Source organism: Natator depressus, chromosome 20, assembly GCF_965152275.1.
Source record: "Natator depressus isolate rNatDep1 chromosome 20, rNatDep2.hap1, whole genome shotgun sequence".
Taxonomy (NCBI): domain Eukaryota; kingdom Metazoa; phylum Chordata; order Testudines; family Cheloniidae; genus Natator; species Natator depressus.
The window spans coordinates 476,829-497,527 of NC_134253.1; the positions used below are offsets into that span (position 1 = coordinate 476,829).

General features: G+C 40.2%; 1 protein-coding gene across 2 annotated transcripts in view; it reads left to right on the top strand.

Annotated features, from left to right (window-relative positions):
- LARP4 (La ribonucleoprotein 4) overlaps positions 1 to 19,854 on the top strand; it is a 44,144-nt gene extending 24,290 nt beyond the window's left edge. For both annotated transcript variants that reach the window (XM_074935479.1, XM_074935480.1), the window contains exons 8-16: positions 456 to 509; positions 1,276 to 1,485; positions 2,107 to 2,210; positions 7,809 to 8,042; positions 9,391 to 9,439; positions 14,215 to 14,373; positions 15,011 to 15,132; positions 15,442 to 15,610; positions 16,010 to 19,854. In XM_074935479.1, the coding sequence (XP_074791580.1) occupies positions 456 to 509; positions 1,276 to 1,485; positions 2,107 to 2,210; positions 7,809 to 8,042; positions 9,391 to 9,439; positions 14,215 to 14,373; positions 15,011 to 15,132; positions 15,442 to 15,610; positions 16,010 to 16,345 (1,437 nt within the window). In that variant the 3' untranslated portion in view covers positions 16,346 to 19,854. The remainder of the gene's footprint in view (positions 1 to 455; positions 510 to 1,275; positions 1,486 to 2,106; positions 2,211 to 7,808; positions 8,043 to 9,390; positions 9,440 to 14,214; positions 14,374 to 15,010; positions 15,133 to 15,441; positions 15,611 to 16,009) is intronic.
- Positions 19,855 to 20,699: the final 845 nt, after the last annotated feature.

Here is a 20,699-nt window from a genome sequence, read left to right on the forward strand (position 1 = left end):
ATAATATTACAAACCACGGTTTGACTTAGTACAAATTCTCCCTTTGGTATGTGTGGTTTTTCAATGTCACACTCAAATATTGAAATGCTATTGCAGTGGCATACTTAAGGCAAGCACTCTTCTGTTTAACCCTTGCAACAGAGATTAAATACTTACTCTTTGATAGCAACGTGATATGGTCATGTCTGTGTTAGGATTTAAGAAAGATGGATGAAGGCAGGAAGGCATGTGTACTAACACATTGCAGCTTGGTCTGCATGAGGAACCAGGAACTGTTGATGCTTTGAATAACACAATGGCTTTTCCTCTTGTAAAATTGTCATAAACTTATCAAAATATAATGCAACTTGAATTCAGGCCTACCTATGTTTATATTAGTTAGTTTTCTAAAGACTGTCTTTGAAGTGCAGTTTTACCAAAATGATCTTTCAATAAATGTCTTTTTATATACACAGGCATTTAAATACTTAAGGGAAGAAGTAAAAACCTTTCAGGGCAAGCCAATAATGGTAAGACTCTTTGTTTAATGTGGGTATGGGGAGATTTCAGGACAAAATCTTGGATGTCTTTCTTTGGCTAGCACTGTAAACTTACTAAAAATTAGTTTTGGGATGCAAAGCCTTTCCTCTATAGGACACTAGCTTGAACCCAATTTAAGAGTGTGCGGTGGGTGATCCCAAGTGCAGTTTCTACTGGAGATGTGTCATATATAGATATAGGTATAGCTACTTTAAGCTTCCAAATTGGCGTCCTTGTTTGTAAGACTCAGCAGAGGGATTAAAGACTTTGATTCCCTCTTCGTTTTGTAGAGCTCGCTCCTCTAGAATGACATTTAGACAACCTGGCTGTGCAGTGTGAGGGACGCTTGCCGTGCCTGCTGCTCCTTGTCCTGTACCTAATCTGCTGAGAAGTAGACTTCAGTTTCTATGGTTGTCAGTCTGGCATCTTTCACAGCACTGACTTTTGCTTAAATTCTGAGTTAGTCTCAAATTATAGGGCAGTTATTGCCACAGAAGGCAGCATAAAGTTTAAAGCTTTGAGTGATCCATTGGTTTAAGATACCCACCTTACAATAAAGTGTTAAAATGAAAGAAGGGATAACCAACACTGCAACATAGTCTGTCACACAAGGTTTATGCTTATAGTCAGCAGTTAACCTAGTTTTTCCTTACTTACATTATAATAAAAATAAGGGAAAGAGAAAACTCGTGGCTTTCCCCTTGCACTTCCCTCCTCACATGCGGCACACGTAACTTGGTTTGATCTCTCTTACAGGCAAGGATAAAAGCCATCAACACATTTTTTGCTAAAAATGGCTACCGGGTAGTGGATTCCAGTGTGTATACTCAGCCAGTTCAAACACAAGCACAGTTTGCCTCACCACTGTTTATGCAGCCTGTATATAGTCCTCAGCAGTACTCTATTTACAGTATTGTGCCTCAGACTTGGTCTCCAAACCCTGCACCTTACTTTGAAACACCACTGGTAAGTAACTGCTGCCAATTTTCATAAAATGGGAGGGTTTTTGTTATCAACACTGATGGGCAATACATTTTGGAATATTGTCCCAAAAATCTACTCTTGAGAGCTTGAGTAACAAATTGGCCTGTGTTGATTGGGTTGACCTCTCACTATCTTGCAAGAGACATGGGTCTGGTCACCTCTTCCATATGTTGTTGGTTACTGACCATTGGCTTCAGCCAATGACGGTCCAGACCCAATAAGATGAGCCTCTAAAAGACACCCAATCCGATCACCAGTGTCAGTTAAATCCCAGGGGCTTCTGGTGTAAACTCAGTTTATCCCAAGCAAACCTGGGGAGGGATTTTCTTGGCTCTTCATGGACAGAAAGATCATGAGACTGTAGTGGCTTTACAAACGATAGACCTAGGGAGAATTTTTTATTTTATTTTTTTTTTCAGTGAGGGATTGTAATAATGGAATGTGATGTTACAGGGTTGAGGTGTAAAACATTCTGGATAAAGCAGCAGGTTAAGTTGATGTCCGCAGTGCAGGAAAGGGCCAAACAACTATGAGCATCTTTCCTTTTATCTTTTGACTTAGTTGAACTCTTGACAGCCTGATATTCTTGTCTCTGCATTGCAGGCCCCTTTTCCTAATGGTGGATTCGTGAATGGCTTTAATTCACCAGGATCATATAAAACGAATGCTGCTTCCTTGAGCATAGGTCGCCCATTCCATAGAAACCGGTAAGAGAAAATTGGGAAGCTGGCTGTGCTGTTAGAATTTTCAGTTTCCAGAACTTTAATGAGTCATCAAGGAATGCTTATTACCAAGGGCATAATGCCTTGTAGTTCTTGTTTGCTAAATCTGTGTGGAATTTCTTTGGAAACTAAATTTAGCATAAAATTCAGGCCAACGTTCATGAGGCCATACAATAACAAATCTGTGTGTGCTAGAGAGAACAAAGGTAAGGACTCATTTGAAAGCTTCAAAGGGGTTACCATTAAGTGTTTAAGTCTGAAACCAAGGTAGCTTCCTCTTAGAAACTGTTGCTTCTAACTCATGGCTGCCTTATTTCCTAAACAGAAATTCCCACAAGACAAATTCAGCTTCTGTAGTGAGACTAACATTGTAGAGCCACTCACCTTATACAAGTTCAGAGATACAGGCTCTTACTATTGTTCGATAAATTCAGCATTCAGCAATTTTATCACTGTAATTCATTTACCACGTCAGTCTCTCTCCTGATATAATTTTAGAGAGTGAGCTCAAATACATTCATTTGCAGAGGAGAACAACCTTGTGTGTCGTTGGAGCAATGCTCTGTAATTACAAAAGACTATAGTACTCTTGCCTTGTGTGGGTGGAAACTTTTTTATGTGCAGACTTTCCTACTGAATGCAGCAAGCAGGCGGATTAGCACAGTAATCACTTTTATTTTTGAGACTTCACTTGACAACTACCTGTGCTGTAAACATTTGGTAATGGAGTTAAAGTTCATGGCCATAAATTGACGTGATCAGTGGAGGATGGACTTTGAAATTGGGTCTTGCAGGAGCAGAGTGAAGTGTTTATTGCTTCATTTGGGACAAGTGAGGCAGCTGAATTTAGAAAGAGAATTGTTTCTAATGGGGGCAGATCCTGCACAACTGCCACTGAGCTGTGTTAGAGCTGTGCCTGTTTATCAGCATCCCGTTGGTTATTAAAACTTAAATGGAGCATTTTTATAGGATTTCTTGTGTTTGTAGACCTAGGTTTTTGACTGTTGTCCAGCCCAGCTGGTATGTACAGTAAGAGTACAAACCGTCTAGATGGGCAAATATATCCACTTCCTAATTATCAGATGGAAGTAATCAACATTTTTGCCTTTTGAAACTGTGCTCTTTCTCTAGCAATCTTGACTCAGCCTCCATTTTAGGCTGGCAGCCAAAGCAACCCTATCAGATCCTCTTGGGGTAAGGCCCCCCGTGATTCCTTGCAGGAAGGATTTAAGTGCACTTGCCGTCAGCACTGTACAATCATAATCACATAGAATCAAAAAAGTATAGAACTGGAAGGGACCTCAGGAGTCCGTCTAGTCCAGTCCCCTGCACTCAAGGCAGGACTGCATAATAACTAGACCGCTCCTGACATACGTTTCTGTATCCTGTCCTTAAAAACCTCCAATGAGAGAGATTCCACAACCTCCCTAGACAATTTTGTTCCAATGTTTAATTACCATAACAATTAAGAAGTTTTTCCTAATGTACAACCTAAACCTCCCTTGCTGCAATTTAAACTCATTGCTTCTTGACCTGTCCTCTGAGGTTAACGAGAACAATTTTTCACCCTCCTCCTTGTCACAATCTTTGATATACTTGAAAACTTTTATGTCCTCCCCTTCTCTTCTCCAGGCTAAATAAACCCAATTTCAATCTTTCCTCAAAGGTAATGTTTTCTCTGACTTAACTAGCTTTTGGAGGAGCTGTCTATCCAGCCCTCAAAGGAGGAGAGGGACATTTCAAGAGGGCAAGTGCTTCCCTCTCTCATTTTGGCTGTTGACCAAAGGAACTAGTCCATATAGTTGAAGGAGACACATCTCCTTGTGTAGAACTTCTCGTTCTAATCATCAAAAGTTCCTTAAGTTCACCATGGACCCCTATTCTTAAGGCTTTTGAGACAGAGATTCTGTCCTGAATCTCGGCAAAGCATAGTGTAAACTTTTACTATTAGATAAGTCATCTAATTTCATACAGAGTCCAGAGTTGGCCAGAAACCATACCAAATAATTAATGGCTCTAGATAAGAGCTCCATATCCATTGGTGACAAGAGGTTATAACACGTGCTTACTCCTACGTAGCTCCTGCTTTACTGTGGGAATTCTATTGCATGATGCAGTCTCTGGAAGAGAAACTCCCTTCAGAACAGGAATTTTAAAGGGTTAGGACTCTTAAATGAGAATCTCTACTGTAATAAGCCTTTTCTTTAGTAGAGAAATATAAAGTTGAGTTATTTGAGCTCCTTCCTTCTCCAAAAATGGAGCTCTGATCTTTCCAGGTAGTAGAAAGATAGAGGTAGCTTCATTGCGCACAATATGGTGTAATCTGGTTGCAAACACATGTTTTGTCTAGGATGTGCTCTGGCCTTCCCTACCTCAGTGTTAGCTTAGTGTGAAGCTTTCCTTATGCCATTGCAACTTTAAAGCCTGTTTCCAGGATTTGAAATGTTATATTTAAGGAGGATAGTGGAAGCCTCTGAGAGACATTCCCTCTCTGCTGGGGTGCTAGCAAGATAAGTGAGATGTAGGCTCAGAGGGTTGGCCCAGTGATGATCAAGTATCGCGCTCAGAGAGAACAGGTCTAACATTCAAAAGTCTGGGCATCTCTCTGTTTCATGCACACTCTCCTTGCTCACTTTCTTACTGCTTCTTTGCGTCTCTTTGCTTTCTCCTGTCTTCTGCACTTTTCTCCTGTACTTTTTGTTCTTCTGCCCAGACCAAGATTGTGTGGCCTTCTCAATGAAAGGTGAGATTATGAGATCTGAGGGCTGAATCATAGAATATCAGGGTTGGAAGGGACCTCAGGAGGTCATCTAGTCCAACCCCCTGCTCAAAGCAGGACCAATCCCCAATTAAATCATCCCAGCCAGGGCTTTGTCAAGCCTGACCTTAAAAACTTCTAAGGAAGGAGATTCTACATATAGCTAGAAACGTTTCCTTCACTTTGAATGGATTCAAAAATGGCAAACTTAAGAGACTTAACTAAAATCTGCTTTCCATGCCTATTGTAGATGCTAAAGCCTATTAAGTGCTCTAGAAACCTCCCTGCTAATGAACATTTATTTCACATTGTCCACATACCAGTCTAATTTTACATGTCCCAAGCAGCAGGGATTCCTCTGTTTCCCTGGACTGTCCCTAACTGGGTATGTAAAGGATGCTCTGTATACTCATTTGTTTAAATGAGACATGTTAAAGGAGTTGCTTAAAGTCTCAGCTCTCCTTGGTAATTGGTATGTTTTTTAAAGTTCACGTTCCTTTTTGTCTCTTAAGCATGGGCCTGTGAAATCTGTTGGAAATCTGAGCAGATGGATTAGCAAATTGTGGGAGACTTTTTTTTTTTTTTCCATGTTGTAATATGGGTTCCAGTCTGGAAAGGACTGAGATCCACTGATGCATTAGATTTAAATTTTTCAATCATCTGTATTTAATACCGTTTATGCATGGTGGGTTTCTGTCTCTCCCCCCTTCAGTTTGGGCAATAAACAACTTTCACTCTTTCTAGGCTGCCTCATGAATTCTTGTGCTAGCACAATGTAGTAGTGTTTGGGTTGTTGGAGAATCTTTAGAACTGAAGGTAATAGAATTTAGCATTTGCACAAGAAAACGTATTAAATTATCACAGTGGTTCCTTCTGGACTTAAATTTTATGAATCTGACCAATGTTTAATCATTTAATCAAAAAGTGATAAACTCTTCTGTTATGTTCAAATATATTTTAAAAAATATAAATAAATAAAATAATTGAGCCTAAACTGATTGTCACTTTAAGTCTCTTTGCCTCTGCCTCATTTTGTTAATGGAGAAAAGCTACTTACTGAGTAGCTGAGGATTGTTTCATAAAGTTTGTTGGAGGTAAGTAGTACTAGGCCATCTCTGTTCAATATAACTGTGCTTCACCTTCAGTCCCAGAAAACTTCCTCCAGGGAGAAGGTTTACATGCTGCTTCCCCTGTAAAGCTTTTTGTCCTGTGGGCTAAGCTTAATTTATCGCATCATGTGGGTAGTCACTAGTCTAATATTAAATATTGGCTGTTTTTGTCTTTAAAGTAAACAAACCAGCATTTGTTTAAACCGATCACATTTATTTGGGCCTGAAATGATGCAACATGCCTGCATGTGCGCAGGAGTGAAAGGTTCACGCCCTGTGACAAACTCCCAAATTGTTGTATCAGACTTAATCAGCTTCCTTGTTTTGTGGATGTTAAGACAGTAGTGTGAGAATGACATTGGCAAGATAGGTTGGGCTTCAGAACAATCAGAAAATGGTTCTTCAGCGCATGGGTTCCTGAGATTTAAAATGAAGGGTGGGTGACTTTCCTGATATACTTCCTGCATTTGAGAGCCAAAGAGGCACTTGCCTAGCCATTAGATCGATCAAGCTGTGCAGGAGCCACCCAAAGGAAGTAGTGGCAAAATTGTGTCATTTGTCACTTAAAATGGCATTGGAAGATACAGTATAGAGCACAGGGAAGAATCTTGCACTGTCAACTCAAGATTAGATTACTAATCTGTCTCTCATTTCTGGTTCCATGGTTTGCTATTAGCAGATGGTAACTTGCTGAAGACATGCAGTTCCCCTCAGCTGAAGAGAAAGGAAGATAGTAGAAGGGAATCTACCTCTTTACTAGCCAGTCTAGAATTCCTGGCATTTGGAGACCGCCCTTGGACATTCTCTGTCACAGGGATGTGTATAGATTTTTTTTTTTTTTTTTTTTTTTTTTTTTTGAAAATACATAAAATCCTGTGCTCCAAACTGGTGGTGGTTCTTGAGACTTGCTGTGGGGGGGACACTGGAAGAAGCCAAAGTGTAGGAGAGTTGGAGGAGGATTGCAAGGAGGGAGTCCAGTCTGTTTATATAGTGTGAGGTAGGGTAAATATTTAGACTTGAACATTTAGTACATATTAAAATTATATTACTTGTCACTCAGGCTGCTGTCCAAAGGGAAACTTTCTCTCAGCTGTGAATTGGATGCTCCTGTGTTGTCTGAAATACTTTGTTTGGAATCATCTGCTTGTATTTTGCAGAGGATATGTGCAACTGTCATTAGATAGACACTGAAGTAACAAATTGGGTACACTGAGTGTGGTGGAATTAAGCATCTGTATTTGTTCTTGCTCTCTCATAGGCAAATCTCACTTTTTTTTTTATACTCCTTTGTTCCTATAGACTAATCACGGCCCATCTCCCTCTGTTTCACTTGTATGTTAGTGATAGTGTTAATTGCCTAACTCTTGAGCTTTTGCAGGATTTTCTATTTTCTTTATAGTCACAATTTTTTTAGTCAGTTGGGACTTCTGGTTGACTACTCAGGATTAGTAAGAGGAGATGGGTTGAGGATCCCTAATTATATGGCTTGGGAGCTGGACAATGGAGCATTTTGTCCTTGGACCATGAAGTCATGGCAAGGGTGTATGGTACCACATGGGATATTGTTTTAACAATGGAGGAGTAACATTTATTTATTGTCTCTTTTTAATTACTTCAGACCATATTACCGAAAGTGTTCTAGTTTGTTTGGGAGAGAACTTTGCTTATTGGTCCTTATGTTGTGGTGTTGACAACTTCTTATTGTATCTCATACAGTGTGAAGCCTCATTTCCGATCATCAAGCAGCTCGGAACACTGTGCAGAGGGTACAGCTGTGGTTGGTACAGTGTCAATGGGGGATGGACCACTGAACAGAACCAACTTGAGGAATTTTGGTATGGAACGACATACCAATACATTAACAGGACACCAGGAACAAGGCTGTTCTCAGAAGGATTATTCCATCTCGCAGATGGAGCAGAATGGAGACTACAGTATTGGCAGGGGCAGGTAAAAAATTGCAGCAATGACAGCCAAATGTTACAGTGAAGGCAGTGTGTGGTTGGAGAAACATTGGCTACAGGGTTGGGAAAAGATTGCCAAAGCAGCTTTAGATTAATTTTCGTAAGCCAAAATAACTTCAGGTGCCGAACACAACTGTTCAGTTATCTGTGGAGTGGTCTAGGGAGCGAATTGATATTCAATAAACAAGCAAATTGAGCATAATACATTTTGACCTTTTCTAAGTAAGACTGAAAATGTTTTGAGACTCCATTTTTACAGGCTCTAATGATAGGAAATCCATACAGCTGGTAGTAAATAGGGATGTCCTTATAGAAGTTAAAACTGGTTTATTAAAGAAAAACATGTTTCTGTACAAACTGTGTTCTACATAACCCTTACAATCTGAGTGTAGTGTTAAAACTTTAAGGCTTATGTTTATTTCATTTTTGTAAAACATGCTGCAAGTCTCTTCTGGCTCATAGTATGAACGTGGGGGGAAGCTCGTGCATGTTAGCAATTACCTTCAGTGAGTAGTTAAAGCAAAAAGTTAGAAACAAACTCTCACGTAAAGCAAATGGAGAGTATTTCCCCCCATCCCCTACCACTCACTTGCACATCTTTGTTTCTCTCTCTCTCTTTTTTTTTTTTAAAGCAGCTGTGCTAACTCTGGGCTTTTTTGTTCTAAGATTCAAATAGTTTGTAGGTAGTGTAAAGACAGGTTTCACTACTTTGTAAGGACTAGATTGTGACCACAACTCTGTTTATGACTGGCCTACAGAATACAAACAATTCATTAGGTAAAACTATGGCCTTTGGGGTTACATTAAATTTTAAACAAGTACCAAAGTCCTCTGGGCTCAGTGGCTGGGAGCTTCAAACATTTATCTTCTGAGATAAAGCCAGTTGATTTTTGGTGTCTGTTAGTTACTGGGGTTCTGACCCTCTCTAAACAACTTGCTGACCAAAAATTCGCAATCACACCTGTTACTACAATATAGGTTTTTAAAGAGAACCAAAGTAAGAGTTGTTCACAGTAGTAAAGTCTAATCCACAGCAGGCACGTTGTGTCCTAAAAACGTAGGTCTAAAGACCTTTCCTTGTAACAGAAAGGACACCAGTTCAGTCTGCAAAACAAGTTGATGCACTGAGAAATAAAGTTAGACCCCTAAGAGTGGAGAAGAGGCGTGTCTTGGGTCTGATCAATAGGCACTATTATAGTTCTACTTTTACATCAGCCGCAGGAAGAAGGATGGGCACTTAAGTGCATGCTCCCCTTTCTGGGGGATATAATTAGGAGCTAGACTAATACGCTTGCTGAGGTTAGTCTTCACTTCCCTTCTTTTTTCCTTTAAAGGAGGAACTTTTTCAGAGGTCGGAGAAGACGAGAAGATGACCGTCTTTCAGTAAGTTCCATTTCCATTATTTCATGGGGGAGACGTGTAGAGGGGAGGGACCTAGGCAGTGAAATGGGCTCTGCCTTACCACTTCATGTACCTCCCTCTCCCCCTAGTCTTGACCTGAATTTGAAGGGTTCATTGTTATGATTCGCCACTGATCGCATTCGACCAGAAGATTTATAGGTTCTTGTCCAATTCAGACTACAGGGTTCAAGAACTCGGAGAGTTCTATATTGGGAGAGGACTCTCAGGGTGCTTGGCAAAAACACTTACACTGAGGACAATACCAAATTGATAAAACTTTATTGAGATTAACAAAAGAATAGATGCTATGAAACTTACGACTGCAAAACAGTAAAAGAATTCCAAAACTCCTGGTGGTAACATTTATATTATAAGTACCTTAACTTAATATACTCTCACCCTTCCTTGAGGATCCGGTAATAGGAGGTGAAGGACCAGCCTTACTCCTAGCATGCCCAATAACATGATGGTGCTGGCTTCCCCAGTAGTTAGGAATGTTGAGTAGTTATACTGTACTGCACAAGCTGAGCTGATAGTGTGACAGAAGATAGAATGATAGTCTATAGCAGTGGTCTCCAAAGTGGGGTGCTCGCACCCCAGGGGGTGCGCCAGAGGATTCCATGTTGTGTGCGGCAGGAGGAGCGCCGCTGGACGGCACTCCGCTGTTTTACTTTTCCTTCGGCGGCAGCTTTGCACGCCTGCGGCAGGTCTTCCCTTTCAGCAGCATGCCTGCAGCAGGTCTTCCCGTCTCCTTTCTTCGGCGGCACTGTGGGGGTGCGCGATCCAAAAACTTTGGAGACAACTGGTGTATAGAATATAGAAGACCAAAGAAGAACAAGAGCTAAAGACTAAAAGAGCTTAAAGAGTTAGAGCTAAAAGAGCTTAAAAAAAAAAAAAAAGCCCCAAAAGAACTAAAAGAAGCGCTCCCTATGATATCCTTACAAGGTATTGTATAGGATCCTGACACTATGTACTTCAGGCCCAACCTACTATACCCAGATCTTATTTCTGTACCCTAAGAAATTTATGGGTACCCTTATCCTATAGGTTAGTGGATTATGACACTTACTCTCTATAGATTAATAAGGATTATCTCACTCCAAAAACTGCCAATCTAGGCTCTCTTGGTGACTTCCAGGTTGTGGTATACCCTGCGGTTAGCAACCAGTTGTAGATGCCAGATAAGCCTGCTCGGTGTTGTGTATAGTTCCTCCCTTTGGTTCCCCAAAGTTCAGGGACCATTCCCATCTATGCCAAAAGTTACCAACTTTTAGGCTGACGTACTCTTAACTGATGATACTTTTAGCTATTAAGCGGCTCTTATTGGATACAGGCCGGTAGGCTTCTTGCATTTCAGCAAAACTTATTTTATGTATATTAGGAAACACATATCACATGCCTCAACACACCCTAAATTCATAGGAATTAATATTGATAAAATGTAAGAATAAAATGGATTAATTCAGAAAGAGAAACATATTTGATACAGCTAGCTGGATTAATAGGATAGAATAGCTAGCAAAGTAATCCTATGGGCCACACTAGCTCCTGTCTGAGGCTGTGAAGATAGAATGTGAATGCTTGCCTGACAAGTGAAAATACATCAGTCTCTTGGTTCCAGCCATTACTTCCTGTTTCTTTTTTTTTTTAGAGCCTGTCTTATCTCTTTAATAACAGGTGTATCCTATAGGAAACCTGGTTGCTGAGTGCTCTTCCAAAAGTGTGCTGCTTCACATTGACCACTAGGTGGAACTCAGTGCAACTTGCTCCCATTATCTCTCCCTTATAATAGGATGCTGAAGACCTGATCCTCTTCCCATAGAAGTAATTGTCAAAAGTCCGGCTGGCTTCAGTGGAAGCCTGACTGGGACCTGAGATGACATTCAAAGGGGGTGCAAGAAGTTAGGCTTATGGGCAGTTAGTTATTTAGCATTTATGGTCAGACCCTGGTTTGTGGCTTCTTACTTTTATGGGGACAGAAAATATTGAATAGTTTGATCAGCACCTGCCTTAGCAATGCCTTATTCAGGCCAGTGCTCTTGTTTCAAGGCTGCTAAAATAATGCATGTAAAAAGTGCATAATTAACCTGTTGGAGGCCCAGCCACAAGATATCACTGAGGCAAAGAGTTTGGTAGGGTTCATACAGATCATATATGGCAGTTCATTTGTTTGTAACATTTTTACTAAGAAAAGATGCATCTTGTTCCTCTTCCAAAAAGATGTTTTCTTGGGCTGAGACCGGAGCACTACAGCACACGGCTCTGCAGAGCTCGCCAACAGGCAGCCGTTGCTGCTTAGAATTTTAATGTTGCTGCTCTTATACTATCCGGGGCTCACCTCGCTTACTACGAAGATGCTACCGCTTCTCATGTTATAACTTGGCAACCCTTTTGTTTCTCTGCAGGCTGCATTAGATGGTAGACTCATTGGCTTGTGTGATAGCAACGGGTATCGCTATGTGCCGCTTCATGACTGCAGGTATCTTGCATACCTGTCAAAGTGCAGCACACAATAGCGGACTGAGTTACACCTTGCAGTTCAATTCTGTCCCCTTTTCTGATGCCCCGTCCCTTTTCAGGGATCATTCTCACAAGGCTGTGTTTAATTCAAGAAGTTCAGTCTGTTACCGCTAGAGGCTGTAGAAGGTATACGGTCTCAATATTGGGGGAAGGGATTTTATTCCTGATATTTTCTCAAATCAGTCTTCAGATTTATTCTAGAGCTGTGAAATCTCAACCAATACATAAAGAAAATCAAGTTTTGTGTGGTTAATCTGTCTGCTGTTATCCTCTCCTTCTCTGACTTTCTTGCTACTGTCTACTTAAAGGATGCATACTTCTGTGTAGCTATATAGCCACACTAAGTTCTTAAGGTTTGTCATAGCAATTGTTCGTTATCAGTTCATGGTCCCTTGATTTAGTCAGGCCGTGGCCCCCTCAAATTTCCATGGAGTGCATGGCGTTGGTAGCAGCCTTCTGAAAGGTGGGAGTCCAGGTGTATTCATGCCTGGACAATTGATTGGTCCATGGTCAGTAAGGCTTCTATCAGGTACACCTTCCTTATGAAGTAGAGGAGGTTCTCTATTTGGTCCTGACATAAACATAAATCCATGAAGGAGGTGTATTCTTTTTATTCTGTATTATCTGCTTGGCCTAAAAGAGAGAAGTCTCTCCAGTATAGTAGTTCACTGAGGGTCCATCTGGCTGCAATCTCAACATTTCCTGTAGATGGCAGGTCCGTGTTTTCCAACTCTGTCAAATTCTTAAATGGTTTGGATTGACTTTCCCCCACTTACTAAAGAGCCTACTCTGTCCTAAGATTTAAACTTAGTTCTCACAGGATTGAAGAGACCTCTTTTTGAATCCATGGCCACATGTTCATTGTCTCCTCGCTCGATTAACTGTAGCATTTCTAATAGCCATTACTTAAGCTAGGAAGTTTGATGGCTCACTCTCTTTGTATGATTTTTTACAAAGACAATGTTGCCTTGCATCCGTACCCCAAATTTCTCACTAAAGTGGTTTCAGATTTTCATTTGACTGAAACAGTTTGTTTGCCAGTCTTTCCCAAGCCTTACTCTCACACAGGTAGAGGCCACATATCTTAAAGGTTCATGACGGATTAGCTTTTTACTTGGCAGGTCTAAGGAGTTTAGTTTTATCTCCTCCATTGTTCATTTCCTTTGCTGAGCGAATGAAAGGGAAACTTGTTTGCTCTGAGAGCATCTCTTCCTGGATTTCCTTCTGCATTTGTGTCTACTACAACATTGCAAACGTTCTCTACGTCAGAGAATTTTAGCGTATTCTATACGGACTCTCTATGCATCAGCAGCTTTCCTGGGTCGTGTTCCCATCAGTGATGTTTGCAGAGCTGTTACCTGGTCTTCAGTTTGGTTCAGTCACTTACCACTCGTGTTCTCTCTCCCAAATTTAGCATTGTTGTTGGAGGCCTGGGAGAGAAGTACTGAGATTCTAGTTCGGGTAGACTCAATACCCTCCTCCACTGGGAACTGCTTGTGAGTCACCTAAAGTGGAATGGACACTTGCAAGCACTTGAAGATGGAAAAAATGGTTACATACCTGCTCTTTGAGATGTTACTCATGTACATTCCACAACCTACCCCCCTTCCCCTCTCCATCAGAATCATTTGAGATGCAGGCTTTCAGTGTGAAAGAGCTGAGGTGGGGGGAGGGTCACGGGCTCCACACTTTCTTTGCTTAGGAGGAGTGTGTGGAGGCAGCATGTGCTGCCCTTGCAGGTACAGTTACGGGAAAAAGGTATCTGGCTTTGATGCACTGGCACACAGACACCTGAACTGGAATGGATGTGTGCAATGTGTCTTGAGGAACAAGTTACAGAGCAGGTGTGTCATTATTTTATGTGCTAGATGGGCAGTAACATACACTTCATTGAACTGAAGCTGCAAAACAAGTACAGGGAGGCAAACTGAAACCACTGCAGTTGGAATTTGGCCAGGAAACATCCCAATTATTAAAGCGATTTGGAGTTTCTAATACTGCATCTCTTCTGAAAGATGTCACTGCATTGACACCCACCATCAGGTGTGGGCTGCATACTGACTCTGAGGGAAGGATACAATCCCTGAATCTTCAAGATTTCATCATGCAGGATGTGGTGTTCGATAGACTTCCATTCAGGAACTGTCTTGACATTACTTACCTTGAGACCTGTATAGGCTCATAACACAAGGTGGTATGGTTACATAGTGTATGTTAACAGACCTCTTTTCTTCTAGCGACCTCAGCCTTCAGCAGAAACAAAGAGTCAGACACCAAAGTTTGATTTACTAGCATCAAATTTCCCTCCTCTACCTGGCAGTACTGCAAAAATACAAGGAGAACCAGTGTTGGAAAGCAGAATGTCTGACATTGTTAAAGGAACTGGCAAAGAGAAGGTACTTGTTTCTACTTCTGGAGTGCACATCAAGATGGTTAACGTCCCTCCTCCACATGTCCTTAAAATTATTCAGGCTTATTGTGGTAGAGCTGTAAACTGCACTGTCCCCAAGCAGGTCTAAACATATAATACTCTAGCCTTTTCTGTTTCTGTTCTTGGGCTTGCTGGTTTCCATCTGGTGTCTAATGGAACCTGTGCAATTACCACTCCTCTTTCCAGACTTAGTGTTGGACTCTGTATTTCAAAATAAAGCAGCCAGATCAGCAGTGGTGCCTTCTGAAGTACAGATCAGTTAAAGGGAGTTTAGGGTAGGGATGGTTTTGGAAGAATCTGTTTACCTGCAGTGGTGTTGCTGGTCTCTGCAGTTGTACAGAAGACCATAGTCTTGTTTGTTCTCTGTCCCATGTTTTTTCACCTGATGTAAAACTGGCATCTCTGTATAGAAGACTTGCACTGAAATAAGTGCCATGTGCATATTCTATATAACAAAATATATGTACAGTAAGAGTTAAGATTTATATTTAACTTTAAATTCTTGATGTCTGGTGACTTAAGTTTTGTGGTGACTAAAACACAAGTACTGGCATAATGACTATTGTACTTCTGCAGTTTTACAATTCCTGTTGTCTCTTCAGGAGAGCGAAGACTTGGCCGTCAGTTGTCCTGCATCTGCTCAAGAAGAGCAGGCACACAGTCCAGTCCAGCAACTTGTCACAAGTGTGAGCTCACCAAGCAGGGCTGAGGTTCCAGCACCAAGGTATATAATTCACTTGGCTAATTTGAGAAATGTTTTTAAAAATAAGCTGCTGTGTAGTGTGAAGGATAGTCTTGGTTACTTCTACTCTAAGGAAGCATTCTCTCCAGTTCCCCTCTATATTATACTAGTAACTAGGCCTCTGTTACTCTGAAAAGCTGATTGCTGTTCAGAACCTGGTGGTAATGGCCTTGGGCATCCTACTTGGTTAAAACTGCTGCAGTGATTTGAAAGAAGGGAAAAAAGCATTCCTGAAACTGAACTAACTCTTAAACAGATTCTAACATTGAACTATCTTGTCTAATCTGTCAGCACAACTCAGCCAGACAAGAAGCCAGAGGAGGTCTCTGCTCAGAAAGATGTTAATAGCCACACTTCCCCATCTGTGTCTGTACGTCCCCTCAGTGCTGCAAAGCCATCAAGGACAAATACCACTTCATCCTCTACCAATGCAAATGCAGCACTTGCTGTGACAATACAGGTAAGATCAGCTGCCTTGGTATGATCTCAGTGCTTTCTAGTAAACTGACTTCCACACATTGGAGGTTGTTGGCTAGGGAAACTGGCTACTTTCCTCTCTGCTCCACCCCCAGGGCAGATCATGGTACTCCCCAGTCCCAAGGGGGCTGCTTTCCTCACTCTCCTCTCCTCTCCTCCCCCCCTCCCCCGAGCAGATCATGGTATGGTATCTTCACACAGATTCTGATTTTTGAGCTGCCACTGGGTATTAAACCAGCCTGGCTCACTATACAGAGCATGTTCTGGCATTGTGTTCTTTTAACAATGTGCCTGGGGTATTCTTGAAGAGCCCTTTGCTGGTATAGGTTGTTCTTAGCAGAATGCATAAACTTTTACTCTTTTTCTATCCTTGGCACCAAAGGAGCCACGCAAGCTAAGTTACGCTGAAGTCTGCCAGAAACCCCCAAAGGAGCCAGCTCCAGTTCCTGTTCAGCCACTTAGGGAGCTTCGTACCAATGTAGCTCCCCCTGCCAAAAACGAAGAAAACAATACTTCTGAAAAGGCTTCAGAGAGGGCCCATGAGAAGCTCGAAGGCCGGGCAAAGGATCTTTCTGGGTTCAGAGGCAACGGGCCTCCCAGGGGAGCTGCTGGAAAAATCAGGGAACAGAGACGCCAGTTTGGACGCAGATCTTCACCTCAGGGAGCACCTCGGCGTATCGGCAAGGAGCAGTATGTGCCACCCCGATCACCAAAGTAAAACTCATCTAACTCTTCTCTATTTAATTTGAGCTGTGGACTAAAGAGCAGCAAAGGAGATGGACTATAAGGAGGAGGTATTCAGGGAACACGAATACTGAATCGAAGTATATGGTTTGAGTGTGGAGAAGGTGGGGAGGGTCCCAAAATTCATCTCTAAAAGTGATTTCACAAATGCTGGAGGATTCCAATCAATATAAATATATAGAGATTATAATTTTTGTATCTTTTTGTTTGTTAATTTGCAGAGGGTTTCCTGCCTGAAATCAACTTTGAGGTTGTGAATTAGTGTTTTGACCAGATAAAAAAATGAAATGACATAATATGTCCCTCAGTGTAGAAGGAAGAGGGCAAGAGAATATTATTTTTGGGGAAGAAAAAAAAAGCATTTCTGTAAAATTAGAACTTACTTTTTTAAACCTATTTAACGTTTGGCTTGTAGGATGATATGTATGCCATTAATGGCCTTGCATTGCAAAGCAGATCCACAACCGAGATGCTTGGTCGGCATGCTTGAGTTGCGTGAGTGCAGCCAGATACTGTTACGTCATGACTTAGTCACTGATGGTAAAAACGGAATGCACTACTGTAGTAGAACTTTGTGTTTCCAGCTTGAAATTTAGTCTTTTGACCTTACTAATATTTCATTGAGCAAACGTTTTTTAAACTCTGATTTTACTGGAGAACTGATTGTAGATCAGACCATAAGGACAGTAAGAATAGTCAGTATCCTAGACACAAGAAGGGGGGGCTGGGGCATGTTTGGGATTTTTAATTTTCCCTTTTTTCCTGCCAATTGAGGGCAGCATTTTAATTTTTTTTTTTTTTTTTTTTTTTTTTTTTTTCTTAAGTGCTACTTTCTCTAACCCCTTTATAACAGACTTATGTGCATTTATCTGGTATGTTTTCCTGAGGCAGGCCCAGTTAATGGAAGACAGCACAGTAGATGGTGGTAACTTCACATGTGAAGAGCCTGAGCTTTCAGTTCCACTCATGGAATTCTGCTTTGCAGGAGGGAGTCTTGAGGGCAGGTTCAAAGCCCCAAATGGGTCTAAAATTGAGGCTTTTTATTTACTTTGAGACATTCAACAGTTTGGGGGCATGCCCAGGTTTCCATATAGTGACTCGCATTGGTTCTCTGGACTGGTGTCAAGCACTGCTTTATAGTATCTGTACTGGCTCCTGACTTCTTTTCAGTTGCTTGGAACAAAGGCCATGAGTTTTTAACTTTATTTCAAAGAGGTTACTTTGACTAAATTCACAACACTATATTGTGTAGTAGGCAGTTAAGTTTAAAAGCTAGTAATTACCGTAAATGACTGAAGGAAACAGGAAAAATATAATGCGTTAATCTGCCAAAATAAGCATGCCCACATTCTAAGTTCTGTATAAAGTGTTAAGAAAAGTAGCTCGCAGCAGTAAGAATTGTACCTGGTGGTGTGTTTTTTTTGTTTTTGTTTTTTGTTTTTAAAGTGAATAGGATGTGTACAAATTTAAAGCTGTAAGTTGTGAACACTGGAATATTCAGTTGTGATACATTCATTCTAATGGCATCACTAGCATATATTACTAAGATGTTTACGGTATGTAAGTGGCAGTTAAAAATGACGTTAACTGTGAAATTTTCATGTTTTGATTTCTTAGCCAGGTAATCCTTGCTGATTTCTTACTCATTAGGCATTCTCCATCAACTGCTTTGAGAACTCTTGTACCTATTTTTATAAATATATATATCTATATATATATAAAGCCAGAGTTGTCATTCTCTAACTTATTACTCAGTTTGGCAGTTGCTTTTGATTTGATTCATGAGTCATATATTTATGCAGTTAACTGTTCATTTTGTGCATGTTACATATATAAAAACAATCATTACTCACTTTTTAAACTGCCTGTACTGGGTTTTGGAGTTTAATTTACCAAAATCATGGATCAAATCTATAGTTTAAGAATGCTTACAAACATGTTTCAGTTTACTTGGATAATGCTACATTTGATAGAAATGATACAAAGAAGTTTAAATATTTAAACTGTCAAGAGCTCTGTGAAATGCATCAAATTTCAAAGAAGCTACTTTTTATAAATAATTTTATAAACTTAATTACTGCACTCAGACTGGAAAATAACATATATTCTGTATAATAGTAACCAACATTAGGGTAATGTGCACTCTCATTAGAGTGAACATGTATTGGAATTCTAATAGCAGCCATAAGCTGGCTGCAGTTAAGAGGAAGAGCTCTTTGGGAAGAGGCTTTTGCAAATGTACAGTCTCTGGCCTAGCTTGGCTGTACTGGCATGTTAATTTTGACCTACGTGGGCATCTGCTTTTAAATCAGTGCATAGAGCTTGTTGAGCTGAAAGATAGAACTTGAGTGTTTCTGACAGTTGTAAAGTGAAGCTTTTGCCTTTTATTAGATGTACAAAAAATCCTTACAGATCAATCTTTTTTTTTCTTGTAAGGTGATTTGGAAAAACTTGACGTGTGGAAGGAATGTTTTATGTCTTTAAATGTGCATTTTCCAGCAACAGATTACGGTCTTGTATAGTGTATGCAAATAAGTCTGTAAACTTGTTGACTTTTTCCAGCATATCTATCAGATTAGGGAGCTCACCATAACTAAACTAATTGATACTGGTGTGCAAAGATTTAACATTAGGATTCTCCTCCTTCCCCCACCGCCATGGATACTTTTTGTCTTTTTGGGGGAACTTGGGGTGGGGAATAATAAGGTAAATATAAAGGCTGTGAAAACAATAGTTGTGTGCAAGTCCTCCTGCAGTACTTGTATTGCATGGCAAATACATAACATAGATGGGCTAGCTGCTACTTCTCATTCTCCAGATATAGTCTCAGGCAAATTCTTGTGTCTCTACCCACCAAGTTTTCCTGTTTGACAGACAATTGGAAACAAGGACAAAATGACCATTTGGGAACCAGATTCACTGCTGGTGCAACTCCATTGACTTCAGTTGAGGTGCATCATCTTATTACCAGAGGTAAAACTGGCTCTTGTTCCACAAAAGTTCATTGAGCTATTGAAGATGATGGATTCTCAGTGGCTCTCTCCTTAATAGCTCACCACATCAGGCAAACATGCATTCTTCTACCCTGCTGACTGTATTTAAAAAGAAAAACCAATGAAACGCGCGCACAAGTGCAGATCTCAAATAACTTTTAGTTTCACGAATTGTCACTTGTTTACAAAATTAGTCTGTTTTATTTTGTTAGCTACAAAGGTGTATTCCCCTAGCTAAACTTTTCACTTTATTTGTGGAAAAGATTGGGCCTTTTTTTTTTTTTTGTATTTCTGGGGAGGGGAAGGAGGGACTATTTGCATGTGATTGTAAAATTAAAAAGTGCAGAAGTTTAATTTCTAAAATTAAGTTAGTTTTATAGCGTCTTACATTCCTGCTATCTTTGTTTAAAAAAAAAAAAAAAAAATTTAACCAAGTTAGCTTGGCACAGTATGATGGTGCAGTTTTAGCAGTAGGTAAAATAAAGTAACCCATCCTATTAACCAGAAGAGAACAAGGGTGATATTGTGGCAGATCAGTAGCAATTAAGTGACTTAATCAATGCTTTACTGTAGTTAAATAGCTATGGCCTTACTACTTTATCAATATCCACTTAAATATCTTGAAAATGTCCACTGTTTTTACTGTTACGCAAGTGAACGTTCACTTGGGATAAAATCTGTGTACAGGCAATATTTTAAACTTGTAAAATGAACCATTGTATTACAGACAAGATACAACAGAAATGCACTTAGGAGGAAAACTTGCTTCTGATGAGTTTATTTTGTAAATCCTTGATTGCAACAGATATGCAAATAGACTTTTGGTTTCTAATTTTTGATATTTCCTTCTGAAATAAGATTGTTGCCATTAATCTGAATGATTTATCATGCTCTTGTTTGTATATATACAACATATAGTCTGAGCTTCCTTTAGGATGGTACATGATTTTGTTTTAGTTTTTTTTAGTTGGCTCTTCTCTTAAGTGTCCCCAGCATAGACACTTCAAGAGGTCAAATGAGTCTGTTTTTAATATACTGTTGGGAGGACTTGAAAGGAGTTAAAGATTATTTCTGAAAAATCCATCTGCAAACTAACCTGTAACAACTTTCAATTTTATATTTAAGAACCAGAGGTTTATTTTTATGGAGCTTCAGTTATGGGTACAATATCAAAAAAATGCAACTTCACATGTAAACAGATTTGTGCACAAATGGCTTTTGTTCTAATTTTTATAAAATACAAAATATGCAGATAATATATTGAGTTTAAGTGACTATTGACATTTCGCTCCTCCCAGACAATTCTGACATTCCCTTGGCATGTATGATCTCTCT